This window comes from Callospermophilus lateralis, chromosome 8 (assembly GCF_048772815.1).
Source record: "Callospermophilus lateralis isolate mCalLat2 chromosome 8, mCalLat2.hap1, whole genome shotgun sequence".
NCBI lineage: Eukaryota > Metazoa > Chordata > Mammalia > Rodentia > Sciuridae > Callospermophilus > Callospermophilus lateralis.
Genome location: NC_135312.1, coordinates 81,426,283 through 81,449,811, shown reverse-complemented (window position 1 = coordinate 81,449,811; position 23,529 = coordinate 81,426,283). Strand labels below are relative to the sequence as shown.

Genomic DNA, 23,529 nt, shown 5'->3' with positions numbered 1-23,529 from the left:
GACAGACCTCTTACATTGCCAAAATCAACTCTGTCTTCAATGATCTCATGTCTTGTTTTGTTAAAACATCTTTGTCTTCTTCTACATCAGTCTCATTAACAAACACCCTGGTACTTTCCTATCTCGGTAGAGTTTATTCTGCAGGAATGGGGGAAGTTGGGACTGAAGAAGCTCTTTGTAGCAAAAAGGAGATGCCTTAAATTTATATGGTCCACAAAAAATCTGTGTGGTATTCAGTCGAGCCCCAGGAGCCAAGTGTGATATTGTGAAGCAACTGGGGTACCTGGGACCTATGATCAGCACCTGAAAAGACTTTCAAGGATAGTGTCTGGATTTCCTTCAGCAGCTGAAAAAGAAATATTATTTATAAAAACAAAAGGTGCTTATTTTTGCTTGGGAAATGGGAATAGTGAAGATACCATAGGGCCATTTGAAGATTGAGATTTGATGATGGCACAGAAAGACATTTAAATTCTCAAATCTGCTTTTCATGTTTTGGCACATATTTGAGGAAATATCATGTCCTAAAAATACCTCTTAAGGTAGTCTCACAAGGAGCACTCCATCAGTATGCCACCTGATCCTTCAGTGTGTCACAGTTAATGGCAAAACCACTGCTTTTCATCTTTATCACACATTTTTTTTTCATGGAAAATTTTACCAAGTTTGATAATGATAAGGAAGAAAACAGTTTTATACATGTTCCAGAAATTCACTTGTTCCAGTGATTTTGCTTTTTATTTTCTTTTGACTAAGTATGAGGATTAGTATTTGGTTCTTCAATCCACAAACTCCCGCATTAAGCAAATAGCCTCATGTTTCTACTTTTGAGGCAGAAGGCTGTGGAGAAGAAGGGGAGATACTGGATTTAAAGTGACCCCAGGATTAATATAAGCCTATTTTGTTGGTTAATATCTTTTTCCATTAGAATGCAACCTCTTAGAGACAGAGAGCACGCCATGTGCACCTCTGTGTCCCTTCATTCTGCCTGGCATCTGTTTAGTACACTTGCTGAATGTGCAAGAGGTACAATCCAATCAGAAACATGTTAGCAGGAGATCAGAAACAATCTTATTTTATTCTGTATGATTAAGACTATGTCTGAAGGGTAGCATTCACTTCCAGCTAACATGACTCAAGAGCAACATTGACAAACTCTAGTCAGCTCCAGACAGTTCATCCTTGGTGGAGAGAGGTCTCAAAAGGATGTCTTCTATCAGGAATAGTGAAGGAATAGGAAGTTTAGCTGGAAAAGAGAATCTAATAGGAGATATGAAATGCACCCTAGGGCCAGGCGTGGTGGTGCATGCCTGTAATCCCAGGAGTTCCAGAGGCTGAGGCAGGAGGATAGCAAGTTCAAAGGCAGCCTCAGCAACTGAGCAAGGCCCTAAGCAACTTAGTGAGACCCTGTCTCTAAGAAAAATATAAAAAGGGCTGGGGACATGGTTTGGTGGTTAAGCATCCCTAAATTCAATCCCTAGTACCATAAAAGAAAGAAAGAAATCCACCTCAGGTACTTAAAAGACAGTCATGTAGAAAAGGTGTTGACTTATTTTCTCTACTGTTCAGGAGAGAATCAATATTATAAGGAGAAGATGTTTAGCTTTAGGATTTTTGTGTCTGAATTTGTATTATAGTGTAATGTGACACTTTTTGACTTTGGTTGCAAATATTGGTTGTGGTTGGATGGAAACTTGTGATGGGTTAGAGTTTGGATTAACTGTCAGCTCACTTTTAACTTTTTTGTTGATTACAGATTCTTATTTCCTTCAGAGATACATATAAGGTCAATGATTAAGCTTACTATATATATATATATGTTTTTGTTTTAGAATGGCTACACCCCTTTACATATTGCTGCAAAGAAGAATCAGATGCAGATAGCTTCCACACTCCTCAACTATGGAGCAGAGACTAACATTGTGACAAAGCAAGGAGTAACTCCACTCCATCTGGCCTCACAGGAGGGGCACACGGATATGGTCACCTTGCTTCTCGATAAGGGAGCCAATATCCACATGTCAACCAAGGTATTCTGATCTTGTCTCTTCTTGCATCAATCAAGAGACGCTTGGATGACTGTAAACAAAAACCAATCAAAGATAACTTGGAACAAAAAGGGGGGTTATATCAAAAGGCAAAAAGGATATATTACAGACCCCAAGGACACAAGGGAGACAAGTTTCATGAGGAACTAGAAAGCCATGAGAAACAAAGCAGTTGGTCTCAGATTCTCTGCTTGTGTGACTGCATTTTGCACCTTGAATTTTCTCTGAAAGTCAGTTTTATTCACCTCTTCCTAAAGATCTGTTTCCTCAGCTTCTCTGTGTAGTGCCTGAATAGGCTATGCCATAACTCCCCAGAGTTCATATTACTGTAGTTCAAAGAGTTAGCCCAAATTACCCCAGTTGGTGCTGGTTTTAAATCCAAATCCAGAGAAAGGAGGAGGTGTTAGGGAGGAATGGAGAGAGATGATGGTTCCATTTGGAATTTGGCTCAAATATTTGCATGTAAGCTGGTCAGCCCACATCTACCATTGAGGTTATCTTTCAGCACAAATGCCAGTCACCTCTGGGGTGGTGGTAGTGGTAGTGGTGGGAAAGTCATTGTTATTTTTAATTTACAATAATGATAAATATCTGAAATCAGTTCCCTATGTCTGCCTTGATGGTATTCTTTCAAATGTATGACATTCTTTCAAAACTCTCCTTGTGAGAGAGTTTTAGCAGTCCCTCAGCTAAAATAGAATGAGTATTTTTGAGTTACACTCTCAGCAATGAAAAAGAAATATTCAATTTCGAATCACAAAATAACTATATTATCTTTATAAAAATGATTTCAGTGTTGTATTTGAGTGATGTTCTAAAGATAAAGCCATGCTGGGTGTGGTGGTGCATAACTGTAATCCCAGGAGCTTGGAAGGCTGAGTCAGGAATATCACAAGTTCAAAGCCAGTTTCAGTAACTTATTTAGGCCCTGAGCCACTCAGCAATCTAAGAAAATATAATAAAGGGCTGGCTCAGTGGTTCAACCTCAGTACCAAAAGAAGAAGAAGGAGGAGGAAGAGGAGGAGGAGGAGGAGGAGGAGGAGGAGGAGGAGGAGGAGGAGGAGGAGGAGGAGGAGGAGGGAAAGAAAGAAGGCTAAAGCCATGATGCATTTATCACTAAAGTAAAATTTTCTTCCACATGATGTTTCAATAGATTGGAATGATAATATAATATATAAACTCTCTGTGTAAGAAGTATAACCTTGCCTTTTAGTTGGTATTATAGTAAGATAATGCAATTATAAAAATATTTCAGATAAGAAGCAAAACCAACAACAAATTTTCCCATTGATTTTGAGACCATCTACAATCAATACTTTCATTCCCTCCACATGATTATTTCTCAGTAAGAACTGTAATATGGAAATGATAATATATTCCTTAACCAATCACCATAGAATAATAAAATAAAACACTTATAGGTCCACTAAGTATATTTAGGGAGTACCTGACTTTTTTTAAAAAATAACCCCATCAACATCTTATAGTTTTTTGATTTGTTAGGAAGGTTTCTATAATTTGATTTGGATATGCAAGTTTATCATAAACTACAGAAGATTTTCATACTGGTTGTTAGTTTGTAATCTTGTACAAAATTCATTCTGCAAATAGAGTAGAAAACTGTATGTTTGACATGTCACTAAAAATGTCTTCGAGCTAATTGATGATCACTTTATTTAATGATCACTTCTATAACTTTTTTTTTTAGAGATGTCAGAACAGAATTTTTATTGCTCATTTCCAATAGATACTTGGTAGATTTAGTCTGACCTAGTGAATAGGAGTGATATCCACATTTGTTTTAGTATGTATTCCTGGGAATCTATTGCAAAAAATTCCAGAAAAATCTCATCAAAAGCTGCTTTTGTCATTTCAAAAGATACTTTTTATTATAAAACATAGGCAGTAATTTTAAAAAATGAATATTTTATCTATACCTATCTATAATAATTTTAAGGATCAATCCATAAAATCTAAGTATCTGAAATAAAGATAGTTTGAATTTTGATGAAAGGGTACCTGGTACAGATCACTGATGTTCAGCTCCAGATTTATATTCATCTTTCTGTGTCAATATTGAGACAGACCTACTATCTCTGTAAAAAGAAATAATCTTCTATTTGCTGTTTTGCAGTAGAGAAATCAAAGTAAGGAAGAACCTGCTATTTTGTCTTAATATTCAGATTCCTTACACTTTAGGATTAAATAATATTTGTTTAGATGTGATGAGATTTCAGTGCAAAAGGATGTCTTCTATCTTACCTGATGTTTTATTCACCTCAAACCTGAGCTCAGCCAAGGTTCTAAGGATCAAAAATCCCAGATCCTAAAATAAAAAAAAACACCTTCTTTCCACTTGTAGAATGTTTTTCTCTTTGTAGGTATCACTGATATATATATATTTTTAAGATCAGAGCACTTATTGATTTCTAGAAGTAGCACCTTGGCTATAGATCATGGGTTTTCTTTTTTTTTCTTTTTAGTTTAGTTAAGCATTGGAATTTATTTTATTTTTTTATCAATTCTTTTTTTTAAAAAAATTATTTATTTTAATTAGATATATATGACAGCAGAATGCATTTTGATTCATTGTACACAATCGCAGCACAAGAGATCATGGGTTTTCAAGAGTACAGCTTAGCCTTCTTGGCTCATGAAGAGGCCTGTAAGGTGACGGTCAACAGGACCTGCCAGCTTCAGCTGAATGTGAATTGAGAGTGAGAGAGTGCACAGGTAGCTACTCAGTGTACAGCTGTAGGATATAGAGAAAGAGGATGAATATACAAGGTCTTGGAGGAATAGTTGGAGGAGAGAAACATTTGGTATGAATATGCTATAAGCTAGAATGTAAGTTCTGTAAAGGGGAGCTTTTGTTCATGGCTATATTCAAGTGCCTAGAATAATTCATTATATAGGAAAGGAACTAAAAAAAAACCACATTAATACAAATGACTTAACTTTTAAAGATATTCTTTTGATCTCAATTTTGCTGAAAGGAAGCTGCTTGTATACTGCGAGATGCTTGATGGTTGCACAGCATTGATTGAACAAATCACTTCTTCCTCTCCTTTCTTCATGCCTTTATTTTTGATTAATTTATAACTGTATTTTTTAACCTCATCTTCAAATAAATAAAATAATTTCCTTGATTAATACATGTCAAATATTTTTACATAAAACTGACCCATTTATGTTGCTGTGCGAATTATAGTTACATTTTTAAATTTAGTGTCAAAAGGAACTCCAGATACACACACATACACAAACACACACACACACACACACACACATACACCATTATAGTCTCTTTGGGTGCTGAGAAAATTACTCTGAAATCATTTCCTATTATCCTGTACATTTTTTAAACATTGATATGATATTTTATTGGTGAATATATTTTACTGGTGAATATATGATATTTTATTGGTGAAACCAAGGTAAATTATTGTATTGCTATGGATATATAACAGCAGTAGTATTTGGTTGATCAATTATTTAAGTAATTAAATAGATTCAGCAGGAGCAGTCGGGTTTGGAATGAATATTGTTTGGAGATTTTTAAGGTAAGTTATTTTAAAATCTTATGTCATAAACACCCAGTATAGAAAATAGAATATGTGCAGCTGGGGTTGTGGTTAAGTGGTAGATCATTTGCCTAGCATTTGTGAAGCACTGGGTTCAATTCTCAGCCCCACATATAAATAAATAAATAAATAAATAGTCCATCGACAACCAAACAAATATAAAAAAAGAAAAGAAAAAGTGTAATTTGCTGGAGGTGTTGACTAGCTTAGACAATAAGTCTTGAATGAAAAATTATATTAACTTAAAGTGTTTGCCTTAGATATCAAACACTGCAGTTTCTGGGAAGAAGCTATGCATCTTCCAGGGGTTTTTTCAAGACATTGATGTAAATGTTGCAATACATTTTCCTCTTCAAATATACTTCTTTCATTCCATTCTCTCCATAGAGTGGACTCACCTCCTTACACCTTGCAGCTCAAGAAGACAAAGTAAATGTTGCTGAAATTCTCACCAAGCATGGGGCTGACCAGGATGCTCACACAAAGGTGAAATTAATCACTGTCCATCTTACAACCTGTTCTGATGTGAATGATTTCCAGTAATCCTCAACAGTCCAGCCCCTGTCCAGCCCCTGCCCTACTCCCCATAAGTCCATTCTAAACCTTCAGAACAGTTCTATAGTGGTTCCTGGTTTTTGAAGAAATCAAATCCAAATGGATAGCATGGTATCTGGACCCTTCATAAGAAGACTCTAGTTTTGCAGGCTTAAGTCCACCTTCTCCCTTGTTGCCTTAGTTTGTCCAAATGGCTCACTCTTTTTCTCCTGTGTTTTCTCACCTCCATGCCCTTGAAATGCATTTCCCTATTCAAGCCACTGATTTCTTACTCTTTCTTTAAGCTCATCTTAGCTTCACCTTCCCCGGGTCTCCTCCTGAATGTCCTATCAAAGTCACCCTTTCATTTCTGTTTGTAGATGATATCATTTTGTGCATCTCTTTTAGCTTCTTTTCAAATTAAATCACACAAATCTGATCTGCCTTGCTGATATAAAGTTCCCTGTGCTCAGGGGTCTGCTCATAACCATATTGGCACCCACGGGATACATATATAATCTGCTAAATAATATTTATATAATCAAATTGAGTTTCAACCCATCCTATAATAACTGAAATTCTACCCAGTTCCTCTCCTTCTGAGGATTAACCACTAGAGTATTAACGCTTCTACTTTATGATTTATTTCTTATTCACAGCTTGGTTACACTCCTTTAATTGTGGCCTGTCACTATGGAAATGTGAAAATGGTCAACTTTCTCCTGAAGCAGGGAGCAAATGTTAATGCAAAAACCAAGGTAAATTATTGTACACATTTTCCTTTTCTATAAGCAAAAGGGTTCTGCCATCTAGATATTTCACTAGCTACCATAGCTACAAATATGTTTTTTTTTTTCTTTTCCTTGTTACGTTTTCTTAAAGTGATTTTGAAGAGGCAATGTAGTTTTGTATTTGTTTGAGACTTTTCATTCTAATAACCTTTGACAGCCATGTGGGTTAGCTTCAGAACTGCTTCTATTACAAAGTTAAAGTAGCTGACGCTGCTTTAACAATTTACTGCAGGACACAACAGATGCCTGCTAGGACACCCTGATGTTCAGGCAGATTTCAGAGCCTTGGCCCCCTTACCCCTAGCTCCTGTCCACTCATGAAGAAGGGCAGCCAGGCAACCTAGATTGCACGCCTTTCGTTTTTAATAAACTCTGTCATTTTGGGAACATTGTGGGGTCATGCTCAGTAGGACAATAATGTGTTAAGCCCTGAGCTGGAAGTTCTCAAGGATAATACAGAGCTGACTCGAACCAACAGCTTTCCCCAGAGGAATTTGAAGGCTCCTATGTAACAAAGCAAGGTCAGAACATCACCCCACAATTCAGTTTGCTCAACTTGATTGAAGTTGAAGAGAAATCCACCATATAAGCACTGCTGTTATGCATAATATAACTTGCATCTCCAGGTCCTTTGGTCCAAAGGAATATCTGCATGTTGTTGTTGTAAGTTCACATATCAGAAATTCCTAATTGCAGCTCAAGTAAATTACTGTGAGCACATTTAGAAGTTTTCAAAGCCATCATTCAAGATGCTAATAATTAGAAATACATAAAAATTTTGTAAGTCAGTGTTTCTTTTCATATCCTCTCAGAAGCAGAAACAAAATCATGTCTGTACATAAGCATCTTATAGCTAATTTTAAACAAATTTAATTTTGTAAATTATAAAGAGTTCTGTAACATTTGAGATTCAAACCTGTAGTCTTAGGTTTGAATAGTTGAAAGTATTCAAATAGTTAAAACTAGCAAGAATAGTTGCAGTCTATTTCCTGACCAATTCTTGAGTTTTCATGAAATTTGACTCTGAAACTTATTTAAAAGCTCTCATATGAGTTTTTAGACATTAGCTCCTAGACCATTTTTGCTGAGCTAGTTCACATTTAAGCATTCCAGGAAAGACATTTTTGTTGAAATGAAGATATTTCCCAGAAATGTCCAAATGCAACAATTCAATGAAATGATGGCAGAGCTTGAAAATATTTAACATACTTTTTGTTATGTATTTGGTTGTTGAGGTGGTTCTGACATTAAAAACAGTCATTATATTGTCTAGACAATATCTGTGGCCTCCCTGGAATTAGATCTACATCAAATGGACTTTAGATTAAGAGAAAAATCTCATTTTAAAATTTAATTTTTAAAGGTGGACTAGGAAATTTTCACTGTTGCATTTGGAACCATATACATCAGGTATTTAGATAGATACATACCTCAAAGTAAATCTTTTAATAAACCCTTCAGAATTTTTTCATATAGAATGATCTCTCTGAAGAGGAAATTACATTTTCTTTCTGACATTTCATGTGTAACCATAGTTTCTAAAGAATTGTTTTATTTGCTCTTTGAAAGAGCAAAAATATATATTGCTCTTATTCCCCAACTATTCATAACTTTGTATAAAAGACTTACAAAATTACACTTGCTTTTATGGAACTATTAGTTGCTTAAAATTAGAATTAGAAGCCCTGTCACATTGGCTTAAGGCAAACCAAACTTGGTTAGTTAACTTGGGAAGAAGGTTTAGAACTACAGCATACTAAAGAATATTTTCTTCAATTTCTTCAAATATTTTCTAAAATATTTTGCAAATATTATAGAGTTCTTTAAAAAGCAAAAATGCAAAACAAAACAATGTTTGCTAGCATTTTCATATAACTTTGTAACCAAGAAGTAATTCATGGACAACTTATTTGATCCTTCATCAAACTTGATATCTTGGCCATATTTATTTTACAAATGAGAAAATTGGTATTTGGAGAGGTTTGGAGATTTGTTAATTAGGGGGTATGTCTAGAGCAACTAGCCAGAAATAGCCTATGAGAGTGTATTAATCTTCAACCTAATATTCTTATAAAGATTTCTAAATTGCTGCAACTTTCCTGGAAAATGGCCTAACTCAGCAGAAGCTTTAGATAAAGATTGGTTTAAATCAGGGCTGAGAGACATTTTCCTGGTCATAATGTCCATTGAGGGCTTCATATAATATGAATTACTAAAGCAAGATTGTTATTTCATAATTATTAATCTCAGTTTGGCATTATTTACATATGTACAGATAATATATATTAATTTATATTATTCTAATATGTTAATTCATCATACATAATGTTAATTTATATCCTCCGTTATTTGGTACATAGTGTTTGGTTAGTAAATGCTTGTCAAATGAATTAATTTGGGTGATACTGAAGGGATAAATTCAATTTGTTGGGTAGAACATTGTAAACACAATGGAAAGGAAGAATTTTTAGGAAAAGAAATATCATTTGCTTAATGCTCCTGGGAGCAGGGTCCATGCAATAACTGTAGGTTTCTTAAAGTTCCTGTAGTTGGTTTATATTTCCAGATTTCCCAGGATTATTCCATTGTAGGGCTATAAAGCAGGCTCAAGACTTCTATCTAACACGTCTGTGCTAGACACTCAGCCAGCAAGACTCTCACACATATGAACATTCCTATGGACAGAAAGGCCATGGTGAATGTATAGAAGGAATCAGGTGACACCTATGTATATAAATAAGCACTTTGTATTGTCAGGATAAGCAGATATGCATGTTGATCATGAGGTCACAGTGACATTGGATAAAAGGGATGTATGTACTCCTACAAGCTTAGGATATGAATGGGCCTCTCAGCACTTCTAGTCCAGCACTAGTGCATCAGAAGTACATAGGTAAAAAATTGTCAGTGATGAAGCAAGTAGACTTAAAAAGCAGTTCTGATAACCACTGCTTGTCATTGTCTGCCATGTAGGATCTAAACCTGGAATGACTAGAAAAATTACTGAACTGTTATTTTCAGTTTCATTATCTTTGAAATGAGTAGAAACATCTACTTATTCAGTCATTTGTTCATCACTCACTTAATCCACCACTATTTATGAAATGCCTACTGTGTCCCAAGCACCCTCATTTCAGAGTGATAATGAGACAAAACTTTAAGATCCTGTATCGGGCACAAAATGAATGCTCAATAAATGATAGCTATTACTGTTGTATTTCCTGAGATTCTAGTGCAGCTTTTAAAATTAATGTGAATAAGTAACTAACCTGTACTACTTAACCACCCACTACAGTTCTGAGCAAGACTGGCCTCAAACCAAACTTAACAGCAATTCCTCACAAATCCTAGATTACAGAGTTTTCATCTGTGTAAAAGTTTAGACCTGAATATTATAAACCTAATTTTCAAAGACTTTTTGCAGGGTGGGGGTAGGAGGGTGGTTCACTCAGCTTCCAGTGATGTCTTATTACCTCCAAGAACACGTGTCCTCTAGCATATCCAAAGCTGTACACTGAAATGAATATGAGTCTTGAATTCACTTTTATTGATATAGAATCTCAAATGTTAACCCAAAGGTTCTCTGTCAGGGAAGTCACAAGCAAGCAGGGTTTGTGTGACCCTTTGCTGCCTTGGTTTAAAAACAAGTTTACTTTCCTGTTGCCTAGGGGAGAGATCATGGAGACAATGCCCTTTCCTATTTTAAATCTCCTCCCCACCCATTTTTAATGCTAATTGGTTAAAATGTAATAATAGTTATAATTTGGAGTCTGTTTATCTTGTGTTTCATAAGCCAGTCTCTTCTCTTTGTTCGGCAGACCATAAGGTGTGAGGGAGGGTTTGCTGCTGAGAAATAGGTTGCTGGGAATATTGGCTCCAAATAAACAAAGTGTCCTAATAGTTTTGTTGTAAATAAAAATGGAGGCTAACCTACTTTTCTTCTTCCTCTGCAAATGGATGCCGTCATTGTCCACAGAATGGCTATACACCTTTGCACCAGGCTGCCCAGCAGGGTCACACGCACATCATCAATGTCCTGCTACAGCATGGAGCCAAGCCCAACGCCACCACTGCGGTAAGACAGGCACCACTGTCTCTCCCCAAGCTTTCTTCTTCCTACCCCCTTGTCCTGCTGTCCTCTTATCTGACCTAAGATCTGATATATCCTCCCTAAATGAGCTCCCGGACTGTGGAAAGCCCCAGATTTCTAGAAAACTCTTCCCAGAAATCAGTGTGACTTCCTGGGAGTGCTGGTCCCAGGAGGGAAACGAGTTTGGCCAGACTCAGTTGACTCTCTGGAGAGTGGGGCCCTCCTCTTGGGCTGCTGGAAGGACTCTGCTTACAGCTGGCTCTCAGATGTGTGAGCAAATCATCCCCTCCCTCTCTGCCTTCTTAAGGGAGCTCAGTTTCTGGGCTGCTGGCTTGGACAAAGCTCACTGGGATGTGGAGTATTGAAATGTAAACTAAGTGGAGCAATTAAACAAACTGGGATCCCAGGAGTTGGTCTCCATGCAGCCTGAATTGCTTGCTTCTGTTACTTTGCTGCATAGTAAGCTCCTCCACAGCTGTAGCTTGAATAGGTTACTGTGTTCCCTATGGTAACATCTTACCTGCACCAGATGGCCTGACCTCAGTGAGGAGCAAGTGTACCTGGTGCTCCCTAATAATTCTGGGAGGCATTGTCTTCTATCCGAGAGGTACTTTCCTAAGCCCAGTCCCGTTTTGTAGAAGGCATTTGACAACCTCAGGGTTAAAACACCAAGTGCTTCTTATTAAAAAGAGCAGGCAGATGCAAAGTTGTTGTGTTACCATGGTGACCTGGGCTATAGTCTAAAGAAGTTACAAAGACAGATTTAGATGTAATGGTAAAAACTAGTGATTTTCCTAAGCTGTGCCTTGTTTTGGAAGGAAATGCTGGCTCATGCAGAGCTGCGGGTGATCTCATTGGCTCACATCTCAGTCCTCCCTCTCATTTCTCACTCTCTTCCCCTCTTTCACTCTCTCTTCAGAATGGTAACACTGCCTTGGCGATTGCTAAGCGTCTGGGCTACATCTCCGTGGTCGACACCCTGAAGGTTGTGACCGAGGAGGTCACCACCACCACCACAGTGAGTACAAGTGACAGATGGGCTTCTGCCCTGTCTTCTTGGTTTTCCAGCCACATACTTTTCCACTCATGCAGTTTGAAGCTTTTAGAGTTGAACTTTGGTTGAATGCATTGCAGAACAAACACAGAAGCATGTAGATGCAAATGCTTTACACAAGGGACACGGGACTTTTGGCTTCTTTTACTCAATGTAATTCCACGCAATGTGTGTGAATATACTTTTGCAATGTTTAGTATCTTCTTTAACTTTTTTTTTTTTTTTCCTGGTGCCTCTGCCCTTTTCCTTGAGTTGTGTGTGACACCTACTGCTGGCAGAGTGGCAGCACACTCTGAAGCAAACTTCTTGACGCAAACACAGGAAGTCAGGTTGCCTATGGACAGACCCTGACCCTCCTGTCCATTGTGCTCCTGGCCCTGGCGGAGTCAAATGCACTGTCAGTGAGAACAATTGATCCTGACTTTTCTTCTTTTTTCTGATTATTTTATTCAAAAAGAAAATTCCATGTTCTTAGTAGATTTTTAAATTTCCACCCTTTTAGCACAATAACTGATTTCTTTAGCAAACAGTGATGATTACTGGCCTTTGCCAGAGAAACTCTGGAAGAGTGAACACCCGACAATCATGAGTCCCAATGCTCTCGTACAGTTCAGCTGGAGCGAAGCCTAAAGGAGGCCCCCTCAGAGGGGGCTCCTGGCAGAAAGTGGAAATGCTATTATATTTGCATTTATTTTCGTATTAGCTTTTTCACTTCAGCACAAACTCTAAGAACAATAACTTTTCAATTTATCTTTGTAAAATAGAAAATTAGAACAACAGTAAAACATTAGATGTAAGAGACAGTAAAACCATGAATCAACAAATAAAGGATTCTGAAGAAGGTTCTAGTAAATGATGCAAAAAGAGTTTTGGAACATTTGGTTCTTTTGATAGATGGGAGGAAAAAGAAAGGAATTTTGCTTTCCAGGGTGATGGAAAGTCCCTATTGACATCCACTGAAGTAGATGGAATAAGTTGGTTTAACATGCAGTTTTAAATAGAGTGGAGTATGATTTATTAATGAACTGCAAGATACAGACTGAATTTAGATGGGAGAGAATAGGACTGCTCATTTTCTCCAGCAGAATCTTAAAGCCTTTAGCCAGTGCACCACGGTGTTTTTAAAGATTTAAAGTGTAGCTTTAATAAATTATATAGGAGTAAAACCATCTTATCACTGCCTAACAGCACATTTTGTAGGTCATTACATATGGCTGAATCCTTTTTTAATGTTAAAATTTTATTTTTATTTAAAACCATTTTTGAAGATGCATTAAAAATGTCCATATTTATGGGGTCCAGGTAATGTTTTGATACATGTATACATTCTGTGGTGTTCAAATCAGGATGAACCTGTAGGTGGTAAAAACATTCAAAATTCTTTTTGTATGACTAAATCTTAATTTGAATTTTAATTGCTTTTTCTTAATATATGACTTATCATCCCAGGATAATCTTCATGTTAAGGTTCAATACACTTAGGCCACTTTATTTGGCACATTTTCAGCATTGTGTACATCCCAAACAAATGAAGTCTTTAGTGGCAAGATTACCCAAGCACATCTGTTGTGAGAAGTGTTTTTTTTTTTTTTTTTGTCAACTCTATTTCTTTTTCCATGCTCTGGGAATCATGTATGTACTTTTTTTTTTTTTTTTAAATCAATTCCACTAGATGGCAAACTTGCATCTCTTTTGCTGTCTTGGACCTGCTTTTCTTCCACTCATTAAGTAATTGATTCCTTCGTTGTTTTTTGGATATAAAATATGCACTAGGCTCCTTGCTGTACGAAAGTCATTCATAGTAGCAGGAATGGAGAATGAGATTTATGCTCCACAAGGAAGTAAGGTTTTTTACATCAAGAGCACTATGCAACTTACAGCTTCAGTTCCAAAGTTTCAAATTACTTTAAACATAAAGATTTGAATTTTTAAAGAGGAACAATTAGCTTTCTTCATTTGGCTCTAAATATTCTAATTACTGTCTCCAAACAACTTCTCAGATATCTTCTCAGAAATCAGACTGTGAGGTGTACTGAGAAGTCATCTCCAAACCACATTTAGGTCTAGAGAGAGATGACAGCTTCCTATACAACCCTCTGTGAGTTTTTGTTTTATTTTTCCTGTTAACTGTTATTCTCTACACATTCTAGCTGAGCACAGTTCAAAAATCAAGACATCAACAACAGAACCCACTATACTCAGAATTCAAATTTATAAGTAAAAAGCCAATAAACAAATATAAACCATGACGGAATTTCTGAGTTCAAGTAGAATAATAAAAAGTCATCAACAGCATTAAATAAACAAGTACCCCCTTTAATCAGGTGTTTTTATGGATACATATTTCAATACTGTTGCCTTTACTTTCTGCTTCTCTGATTTCTTATAGAATGGTGAGTTTGTTTTGTGAAATGGAACCTAGGGTGAAGAGTTGAAAATAAGAATTTATTCTTTTCTATAAAATCTCTCATATTACACTTCTTTTTGGGAAGAGACTTTCAAGCATTCTTTTCCACATAATTTATTTTCCATGTAAGCTGTTATTAAAAATAATAGTTAATACTTAGGGTTAAAAATATGCCAGACATGGAGGGCAGATCTAGGATTCAAGTTTAGGTTGTTGGATTCCAAAGCCCTCATTTCTATCCACTCTGGCATTTTGTACAGGAACTATTTTTTTACATAATTTTTTATTTAAAAAATACCCTCCAAAACAGCATCCTTTCTTGATTTTGGTAGGAGCATCATATTCAGTATCATTTTCTCAAGTCTGTAGATTCACCAAAATTAATTTAGTATGTGATGATAAAAAATAGCACAAGACTGTTTAATAATTAGGTAAAATTAATAAAACCTATTTTGATGTTATTACCATTTAACTATACTAGCTGCATTACAGCTATACAGCTGACATACGGATTTCACATCAGTTGGATTCATATGATGTGCCATTTGAGCAGCCATGTGAGTTCTCTTTTGATCAGAAAAAATGTTCCTTTGCTTTTCTTCCTTCCAGAGTTCTTTACTCCAATAGTATGAATGAAATCATTGTGCACAAGGCAAAGTAAGGCATCAGTTTATAAAGGAAATGTTACTGCTGCAGAGATTTCTGAGACATTTTGGAATCGTGGTTTGTTTCCTTAACCTTTGCTTTTCTAACTTTACTTTGAAAAACACAGCAGGGAAGATGAGACAGTTTAGAATTCTCCTGAGGCTACAGTCACTCTGAGTTTGCCAGAATAGACGTCAGACTGGTGGGGACACATTTCTGGCAGCAGAAGCTGGCAAACCCAATCTTCTAAGGCAGCTTGGAAAAAGTATGGAATATGACTCATCCCTCTACTTATTGATCAGCTATTCCTTTTATTTGTATAGAGTCATCATGTTTTGTGTTGCATATAATCATTGGCAAATACAGCATAAATTACTTAATCAATTATTGAAATAAAAATATCAGATATAAGTGATATGATATATATTTTCATTTGAACATTGGGGCAGTCTTTTAACAAGCAATTAGGAAAGTGTAAAGCACCCAAGTCCTAAATCTTATCTGATACCATGTCCATTAACAAGGGAGTCATAAAACTGGCAATGTAATAAATAAATGTAATGTCATTTGATACCTTTTTACGTGACAACATTTCTGTGAATAAGGTTCTGGACTCAATGGCTGAATAATATATACTATATTATGTATATTACATACTACATACTATACTACACTCAATAATATACTATATTGTACATGTGTATATACCTTATATCTATATGCATCTAATATTTACATAACATATGCATTTTTTAAAGGAGACATTATACTAAATGGAGAAGCATTTTAAATGTTTGTCAGATTTTTTCCAGTGTGTTAGAATTATCCTAGTCACACTTATTGGATGGCAATTATTTTTGATGACTCACCTTTGTTGAGACTTTGCAGAGTACTTACCTTAGTTTGTATAGAAAAAGTTTACATAGTATTTAATTTAATCACAAAAGTTATATCCACATGTGTGATTGGGTATAAGTAGATTTGAAAACAAAAACAAGTTTAGCCTGTAAATTGATGGGAGACAATGGTTGTGGGCATTGGAAGGTGACATAGTGGCCAAGATCAGTCATTGTATTGTGGCCTAATGAATATGTGACATAAAAGAAATGTTTTACTAGGGAATGGCTAAGTAAAGGTCAATTAATCACACTTTTTCTTTTCATAGAACAAACCAGATATTAACCACCATTTATAAAGCATCATGTTAAGGGCTCATGCTTTATTTTCTACATTTTCTGTATATTATGATAAGTAATAAAAACTTGTCATCTGATTTAATTATATCCCATCAAATTTGTACAGAGCATACTACTCATTTTAACTTTTAAAGTAGTTTCTAATCTTGACCATGGCATCTTCGTTTCTACAGCAGAAGGAGAGGCACATGATCATTTAATTGTGGCTTTGTTTTGCATGTACTGTTCAGATGCAATTGCATACAACCATATTTATGTTTCAATAATTGAGTTTTCAGAGGATACTTTGTTTAAAAAGAAAACACATATTCATTTCTCATTACATTACTCATGAGTAGGAAGACTTGGTTGTCACCCATTCAACAACACTTATTGATAGCCTTCTAAAGGCCAAGTGTAACATTGTGTACAAATGGGTATTATCTTTACTATATTGCCAGAGGGAGTTTTGAATATACAAAAAAAAAAAAAATACCCTTGGCAAAGATGATTACTATGTTCTGATTTTTATCTTTCCACATACATTTGCTTATAATAACTTTGACAGCATTCAAAGATCAGACTAAAGCAAATTAATTATTTCAATTTTTTTAAGTACAAATAAAATATAGTCCCATTATCAGCATCTGAAAATAGAAATTGAGACTGCCAGGAGGCAGTCATTCAAGAAGTATCTCCATCAATTATTTTTGAATGGAGAATCATTCTCTTGAAGAAATGTTTACCTGGAAGGATGAATACTCTAGAACATTTCTGGAAAAAAAAAAAAAAAGGACTTTGTGGTGTAGTTGAATTCAATAGATATAAGTTCACATTTTTTATTATTTTATTTGCCATTAGATAATTATTGTTAAAGAATAAAAAACTTTTAGCAAAACATCATAATATAGCTGTCTCCATCCTATATTTCATATGAAAATCATTCTTCCACATACACTTTCTCCAATCCAGGAAAATGAATCTCAAATTGAACTACGCAATACACTCAAAAGAAAAAAAATTACTGATGTGATAGATGACCATTTTACTTTTCTTCAATTTTTATTAGTAGATGATCATTCCTTTTGCAAATTCATTCTTTGGCAGTTTTATATGACCATATACCTCACAGCATCTAAAATACTGCTGGGTTTATACATGAATCATAGAATGTCTTCAGGAATGTGGTGTTAAGTAAGTTACCTACCTAACTGAGGAGCTTTAAAAAATATATATATACCCATAGCTGGACCCTATCCTCAGGGATTCTGATTCAGTTGGTCTGTAATATGATCCAAGCAACAACATTTTTTTAAAAATCCCTCTAATAATTCTAATATGCAGCTAGAGTTGAATACAACTAATTGAGAACATAGGTTGTAATTTATCTATGTTAAATTTATAAACCCAAATTGACAATATTAAAATAATAACCAAATGATATAACAGTCTTTTAAAGTTCATTCATTCAACAAATCTTTATTCAACACCTATTCTTCTCCAGAACTTTGGATGCATGCTTTTGTCTTTCTTGCAACATTTGCTTTCAGTGAATAAGATGCTATGGAATTATTTAAACATCATAAGAAACATTCAGGCATGCTGAATTTGGTATTCTGTGCTTCAATTGTGCCTTCTCTGGATATTGTAAGATTTTCTTTAGTTATTCAGTTTCTTTCTAGTCCTTTAACTATGATTCCACCCCAAAGAAAATCTACTTAATCATTTTTGTGGCTCTTAACTATATTTTTTGCATAATCTCATATCATCAATTTTTTCAATATGTATTAGGGAGGTACATATTGGAAATAATTTCCCTCTTAAATGACTCATAATGTTATGTGGGAGCAAATAAATAGATAAGGCTCACACAGTTATATGATGTGGTCACACGATGTTCTAGTAGTACATGGCAACAGATGAACAGAGATAAACAAATGAATTAATTGGAGAGGGCCAAGAATGTTTCTCTAAGGAAGTTTCATCTAACATGAGCCAAGATAAGATGGGGAAGAAGAATCCTGGTAGAGGAAAAAGTATGTGGAAAAACTGAGGCATAAGAGAACATAACTCTGTACTGTCTTATACTTATAAAAAGAACAAATAAAAAATTATTAAAGGTTTCAAAAGGGCTAGTAGCTCAAGGGAGAAGTGCATGCTTAGCATTCTCAAGGCCCCAAATTCAATATGCAGCACTATTAAAGAAAAAAAAAGAAAGAAAGAAAGAAAAAGAAAAGGAAAGGAAAGGAAATAAGCAAAATTTTCTAAAATAGCACAGGAAAGAACACTTAGTAGTAAAACCATTAAAATTTACATCTTGGATTGAGTGCTTGCCTAGCATGCATGACATTCTAGGTTCAGTCCCCAGCACTTCAGTATATACACACATAAATTCAGTGTCTTTTTTTCTACCTTAATGGTTTAGAAAACCCTTTTGGAATAACTCAAGTTCTTGCTTGGTTCAAAATGATGGATTACTTGACAGTTATTACTGTTAGGTTACAATGCAGCCTGTAAATAGTAAAAGCAATAATAAAAGTGTGGTCATTTAACTTTGGGTGTGGCAGGGAGAGAACCTGACCTGTGTTGTCAGTGCCACAGGCCTATAGTACGGAGTGAGACATGGGGCCTCCCTGTCAGTCCCTCTTCATTACATCACAAGGGGTCTTGTGAGCCATTTTATTTAGTTTTTTTTTTTTTCTGAAGAAAATGGAGAGCCACTAAAAGACTTATGCAGTATCACATAAGGATTTTAATCAATCCCTCTTAACACACATATTATATACGTATATATTTCTAATTTCTCAGTTTAATTTGACAATCAATTGAATTCTTCATAAATATATTTGAAGTTCTCTGCTGCTTTTGGAAAGGAAAGAACTGGTGGTAGGATTATTATAGCCATTCAAACAATCTCTGATACCTATGTTGTGAAACCTAAAGAAAATATAGACAACTTATTCATTGTACTTCTGTGCTTTAGTTGAAGATTTTACTAACGTCATGGAATTTTCCTTTTAAAGTTATCATGACTGCCAAGTGGTACACTTAATTCATTTTAAATGGAGAAACTAGAGATATGGGTTTGAGATTCAGGAATATTTAGTAATATTTAGGTGACATTTAGTCATGAGATTTAGATTTTTATTCTTTTTTGTACATGTGTTTTATTTATTTCTGTAAATTGTCAAAAATGGTACCTGTTAATGGTGCACAATATGAAGCTTTGATGGATATATACATTCTGGAATGGCTAAATCAAGCTAGTTTATATATCCATCATTCCATATACTTATCCTTTTTGGTGATGAGAATGCTTAAAATCTACTTCTTTGGCAATTTTCAAGTATACAACACATTGTTTCTATTGCTAGAGTCACCATGTAATACATCTCAAACTTACTATTCCTGTCTAACCGAAATTTTGTGTTCTTTCAACATCATCTCTCCCTAATCGTCCTCATCTGGCCCACTCAGCCCCTGGTAACCACCATTCTACTCTCTGCTTCTATAAGTTGGACTATTTTAGATTCTTCATATAAGTAAGATCATGAGGTTTTTGTCTTTCTATGCTGGCTTATTTATTTTTATTATTTTTAATCACTGTGATGTCTTAGGTGTTTAGCATGATTATTATGCAATCTGCACTCAAAATGTTTCATGAGTACATGAGTGCCTGAAACTTCAGAGGACCAGGAGAGGTGGCACACACACCTAGTGACTAGGGAGGCAGAGGCCGGAGGATGGCAAATTTGAAGCCAGCCTCGGCAACTTAGTGAGACCCTATCTCAAAAAATAAAAAGGGCTGGGGATATAGCTCAGTGCTAAAGCACCCCTGGTTCAGTCCCCAGTACCAAATAAATAAATACATAGGTCTCAACCTTACGCCACACATCAGGAGGGAGAGGCAGTGCATCTGACCACTCTGGGTGCTATCTTGGAAGGCAGATAAAGAACATACCAGAATTGTGGTGAAATACAGAGACATTTGACTGATTCTCTACCGTTGATTTTCTAATCCAGAAAGGACGTGTCACATTATCTGCTCAAGTTAATTTATGTGGCTCACATTGTTTACAACTTCCTTTCTCAAGGCTTTGCTTTTAATAAAGTGCATGTTTTCATTGCTTCCTTTTAAAGCTTTTCTGGAAACGTCACTTAGTTCATTTTAGAGAAGCCTTGAAAGCATTAATGTGCTTTCTCAGTATGACTAATTATTAACGCCATCACTAAAGAATTTACTTTTTTAAATGAGAACTCAAATAATAAACCTTCTCTTGTATAATTTCACTGCAAAGATCATTTTTCTTCTGAAAGAGCAGATGAGTTTTCACAGGAAGGAGAGGTTTCCACAGGGTACACGTGGATAAGATGGGGCATTTGGGGCTGATGCTGCTATCGAGTATGATCCATTCCATCATTCTTTGCATCTTCTGTTCGATTTTTTTTTTTAACTTGAAGTCCTGATGATTTTTGTCTTTTCAGACCATCACAGAGAAACACAAGTTAAATGTTCCTGAAACGATGACCGAGGTTCTTGACGTTTCTGATGAAGAAGGTAAGACTTATTTGAACTGCTATGACATCCGTCACATTATCACACGAGACCAACCCAGTGCTGGGGATGGCCACCTCTTAACACTTAGATTTAACATTCAAAGTTCTTTCTACATCTTGTTTCAATATGTTTACTTCTGCCACCGTGGGGGAACAGGGAGGAAAGACTGATCAGTCTATTTTCTCCTTTCATTGTTTTTAATATATATATTAAATGACAGTTGATAAAAATTATCTAAGGCAGTAGATTGCAAAGTCCTAGGAAGCCCATTTTTCTAAAACTCCAGAGCTGGAGTTCTGGCCCCTCTACTTCAAATCAGAAAGTCAACTTTGTTTTATATTTTGAATTTTCATATAATAGTCCACTTGAATAAAAAAAAAAAAACTGCTACTAAAAAAATCACAAAGGCAGTTTATAAAGTATGTAACCTCACTGTTGGTCATATGTACATGATTGAAAAATCATTGCCAAATGTTTATGGAAAATGTATATGTTTGAAAATTATTGTCTTAAAAGGTGGTACTAGGCTTAATACTACACTTTCATGAAGAAATACTAAAGCATTCTTTTAGGTTCATCAACATAAAATCAGGTAAAATTTTAATTGTGATATTTTTCTTTGGAACCAATGTGTTATATCACCTATTGACTGATAGGTATTGAGTTGTGTCAATTTATAAAAGAATCAGGATGAACGAGAATGAACAAATGCTGGGTAAATGCATTATTATAAGTAAGTTAAAAAGTATTGTCAAAGTCATCAGATGCACATATTTATCATAATTTTGTGTTCTATCCTTGTACTTATGAACTAATTTTCCAGTATCCAGTATGCATACCATATTTTGTTTTGTGGATCATCTTTCTCATCTTCACTTCTATGTTGTACAGCTTTAAAACAGTTTGGGGACCATTTTGTTGATGGGGAAACACTTAGTGATTCAGGTACCATTAGAGGAACTTGGAGTGTAAGCTTTTCTTTGCTTTTGTTTTTTTTTTTCTTAAATGGATAAAATCAACTTGCTTAATATTTAAATCTGTGTGCCTATTACTAATGTTTCTTTTGAAATAGCATGTGTAATATGGGTGGAATTGTATATGTGTGCTTATGAGTGTGTGGATTTTATTAACCTAGAAGCTTAAAGCTGTAAATAGTTTATGCTTTCAATGATTTTGCAACTACTATTGAGACTTACTAACATAACTTTATGTGATGATATTATATAAATATTTTTCTCAAACTAATATCTTTTCTTATGATATAAATTTAGAGAAGAAGTAATCCTTTGCTAAATTGATACTAAACTAGCATGATCATGTTATAACTATGTCATTAGTAACTAACTAAGCTATCAGCTAAGACTACTTGTAATGAATACAGTTCACATCATCCTTCTTGGATGAAGACATACTTCAAGTTTGGTAAGAGAAAATATTAAATTAGAAGCTGGGTATAGTAGCAAGAGCCTATACGGTAGCCCCAACTACTGGGGAAACTGAGGCAGGAGGATTACTGGAGTCCAAGAGTTCATCAGCCTATGTAACATAGCAAGACCCTGTCTCTTAAAAAAGTACAAGTATAGATAGTATATATTAATTTTTACTATATAAACTAGTGATTTTTTTAAAAAAATTAAAATTAAAAAACATTTTAAATAATGTGAATTTTTTTAAAGTTAAGAATGGAGATAAATAAACCTTTAAAATTATTTAGGGTAAACTTGGCATTTAGGGGAAAAATGAATGATATAAGACATTCTATAGTTTAGCTAGAAATTTCAAAAGTACATGTGGTACTATTTTAATGCAACCCTACTAAATGAAAAAAATAATGATAATTTGATTTAAAAATAACTTTATTTACAAAATAATTGTTAAAGAATTCCATTAGCTAGTGCATTTAAAGCATTTATTATTGGATCTTTAGACATTTCATAAATAGCCTCTCAGACCTGCACAATAAGGTCTAGTTATAACATGTAACTTAAAAAATTAAAACCATTATCTATTAAAAATTATTAGAAATAAGAATTGTTGATTTGAGAAGCATATTGGCTAATGATCAAGAAAGTCTCTTTAGTAAGAAAAATTTTCCATTTTTAATAATAGCCCCAAACTTAATAACCTTTTATTCCCAGCAGGCAATTCAAGTTGAATAATTTTTATATAAAGGATATATTAGAGTAGTATAAACTATCTTTTTCATTCAGGGAAAGTATAAAGAGAGTTGGCTTTGACATTGCCAACTCTTTAATGTTTTGCACAATTAAAAATGTTTTCATGTAACCTGACATCACCCATGTGGACATATTGCATCACATGTGTTTGGAAAGTACTATCCAATTCTCATTTTCTCTACAGCATCTATTATTTTAATAATAGTAACACTGTAATACCCCAAAGATTAGTCAAGCCAAATACAAATGCCTTCTAACTTGCTATGTATTATGGAAAACAGCATTATCTGTCCATGAATCTATGAACAAGTAGTGAATATGAAATTTTATGGTGGAAAGGTCTATAACTGGTACTATGGGGGAATCAAAGGAGAATATGGGTCATGCCTCTGAGAAGCATGAATGGAGAGGTAATGTATAAAAGAAGTATAATTTAGGGCAACATGTCAGGTTTTCATATTTTCTT

The 23,529-nt window shown here is 34.9% G+C and overlaps 1 protein-coding gene across 13 annotated transcripts in view; it reads left to right on the top strand.

Annotated features, from left to right (window-relative positions):
- Window positions 1-23,529, top strand: part of Ank2 (ankyrin 2) — a 227,041-nt gene that overhangs the window by 129,532 nt on the left and 73,980 nt on the right. For 9 of the 13 annotated variants that reach the window (XM_076865199.2, XM_076865198.2, XM_076865197.2 and 6 more), the window contains 6 exons: window positions 1,833-2,030; window positions 6,020-6,118; window positions 6,826-6,924; window positions 10,934-11,032; window positions 11,967-12,065; window positions 20,814-20,886. In XM_076865199.2, the coding sequence (XP_076721314.2) occupies window positions 1,833-2,030; window positions 6,020-6,118; window positions 6,826-6,924; window positions 10,934-11,032; window positions 11,967-12,065; window positions 20,814-20,886 (667 nt within the window). Of the gene's footprint in view, window positions 1-1,832; window positions 2,031-6,019; window positions 6,119-6,825; window positions 6,925-10,933; window positions 11,033-11,966; window positions 12,066-20,813; window positions 20,887-21,777; window positions 21,832-23,529 lie in introns of all 13 variants that reach the window. The other 4 variants (XM_077110138.1, XM_076865191.2, XM_076865189.2 and 1 more) reach the window with 1 other exon arrangement.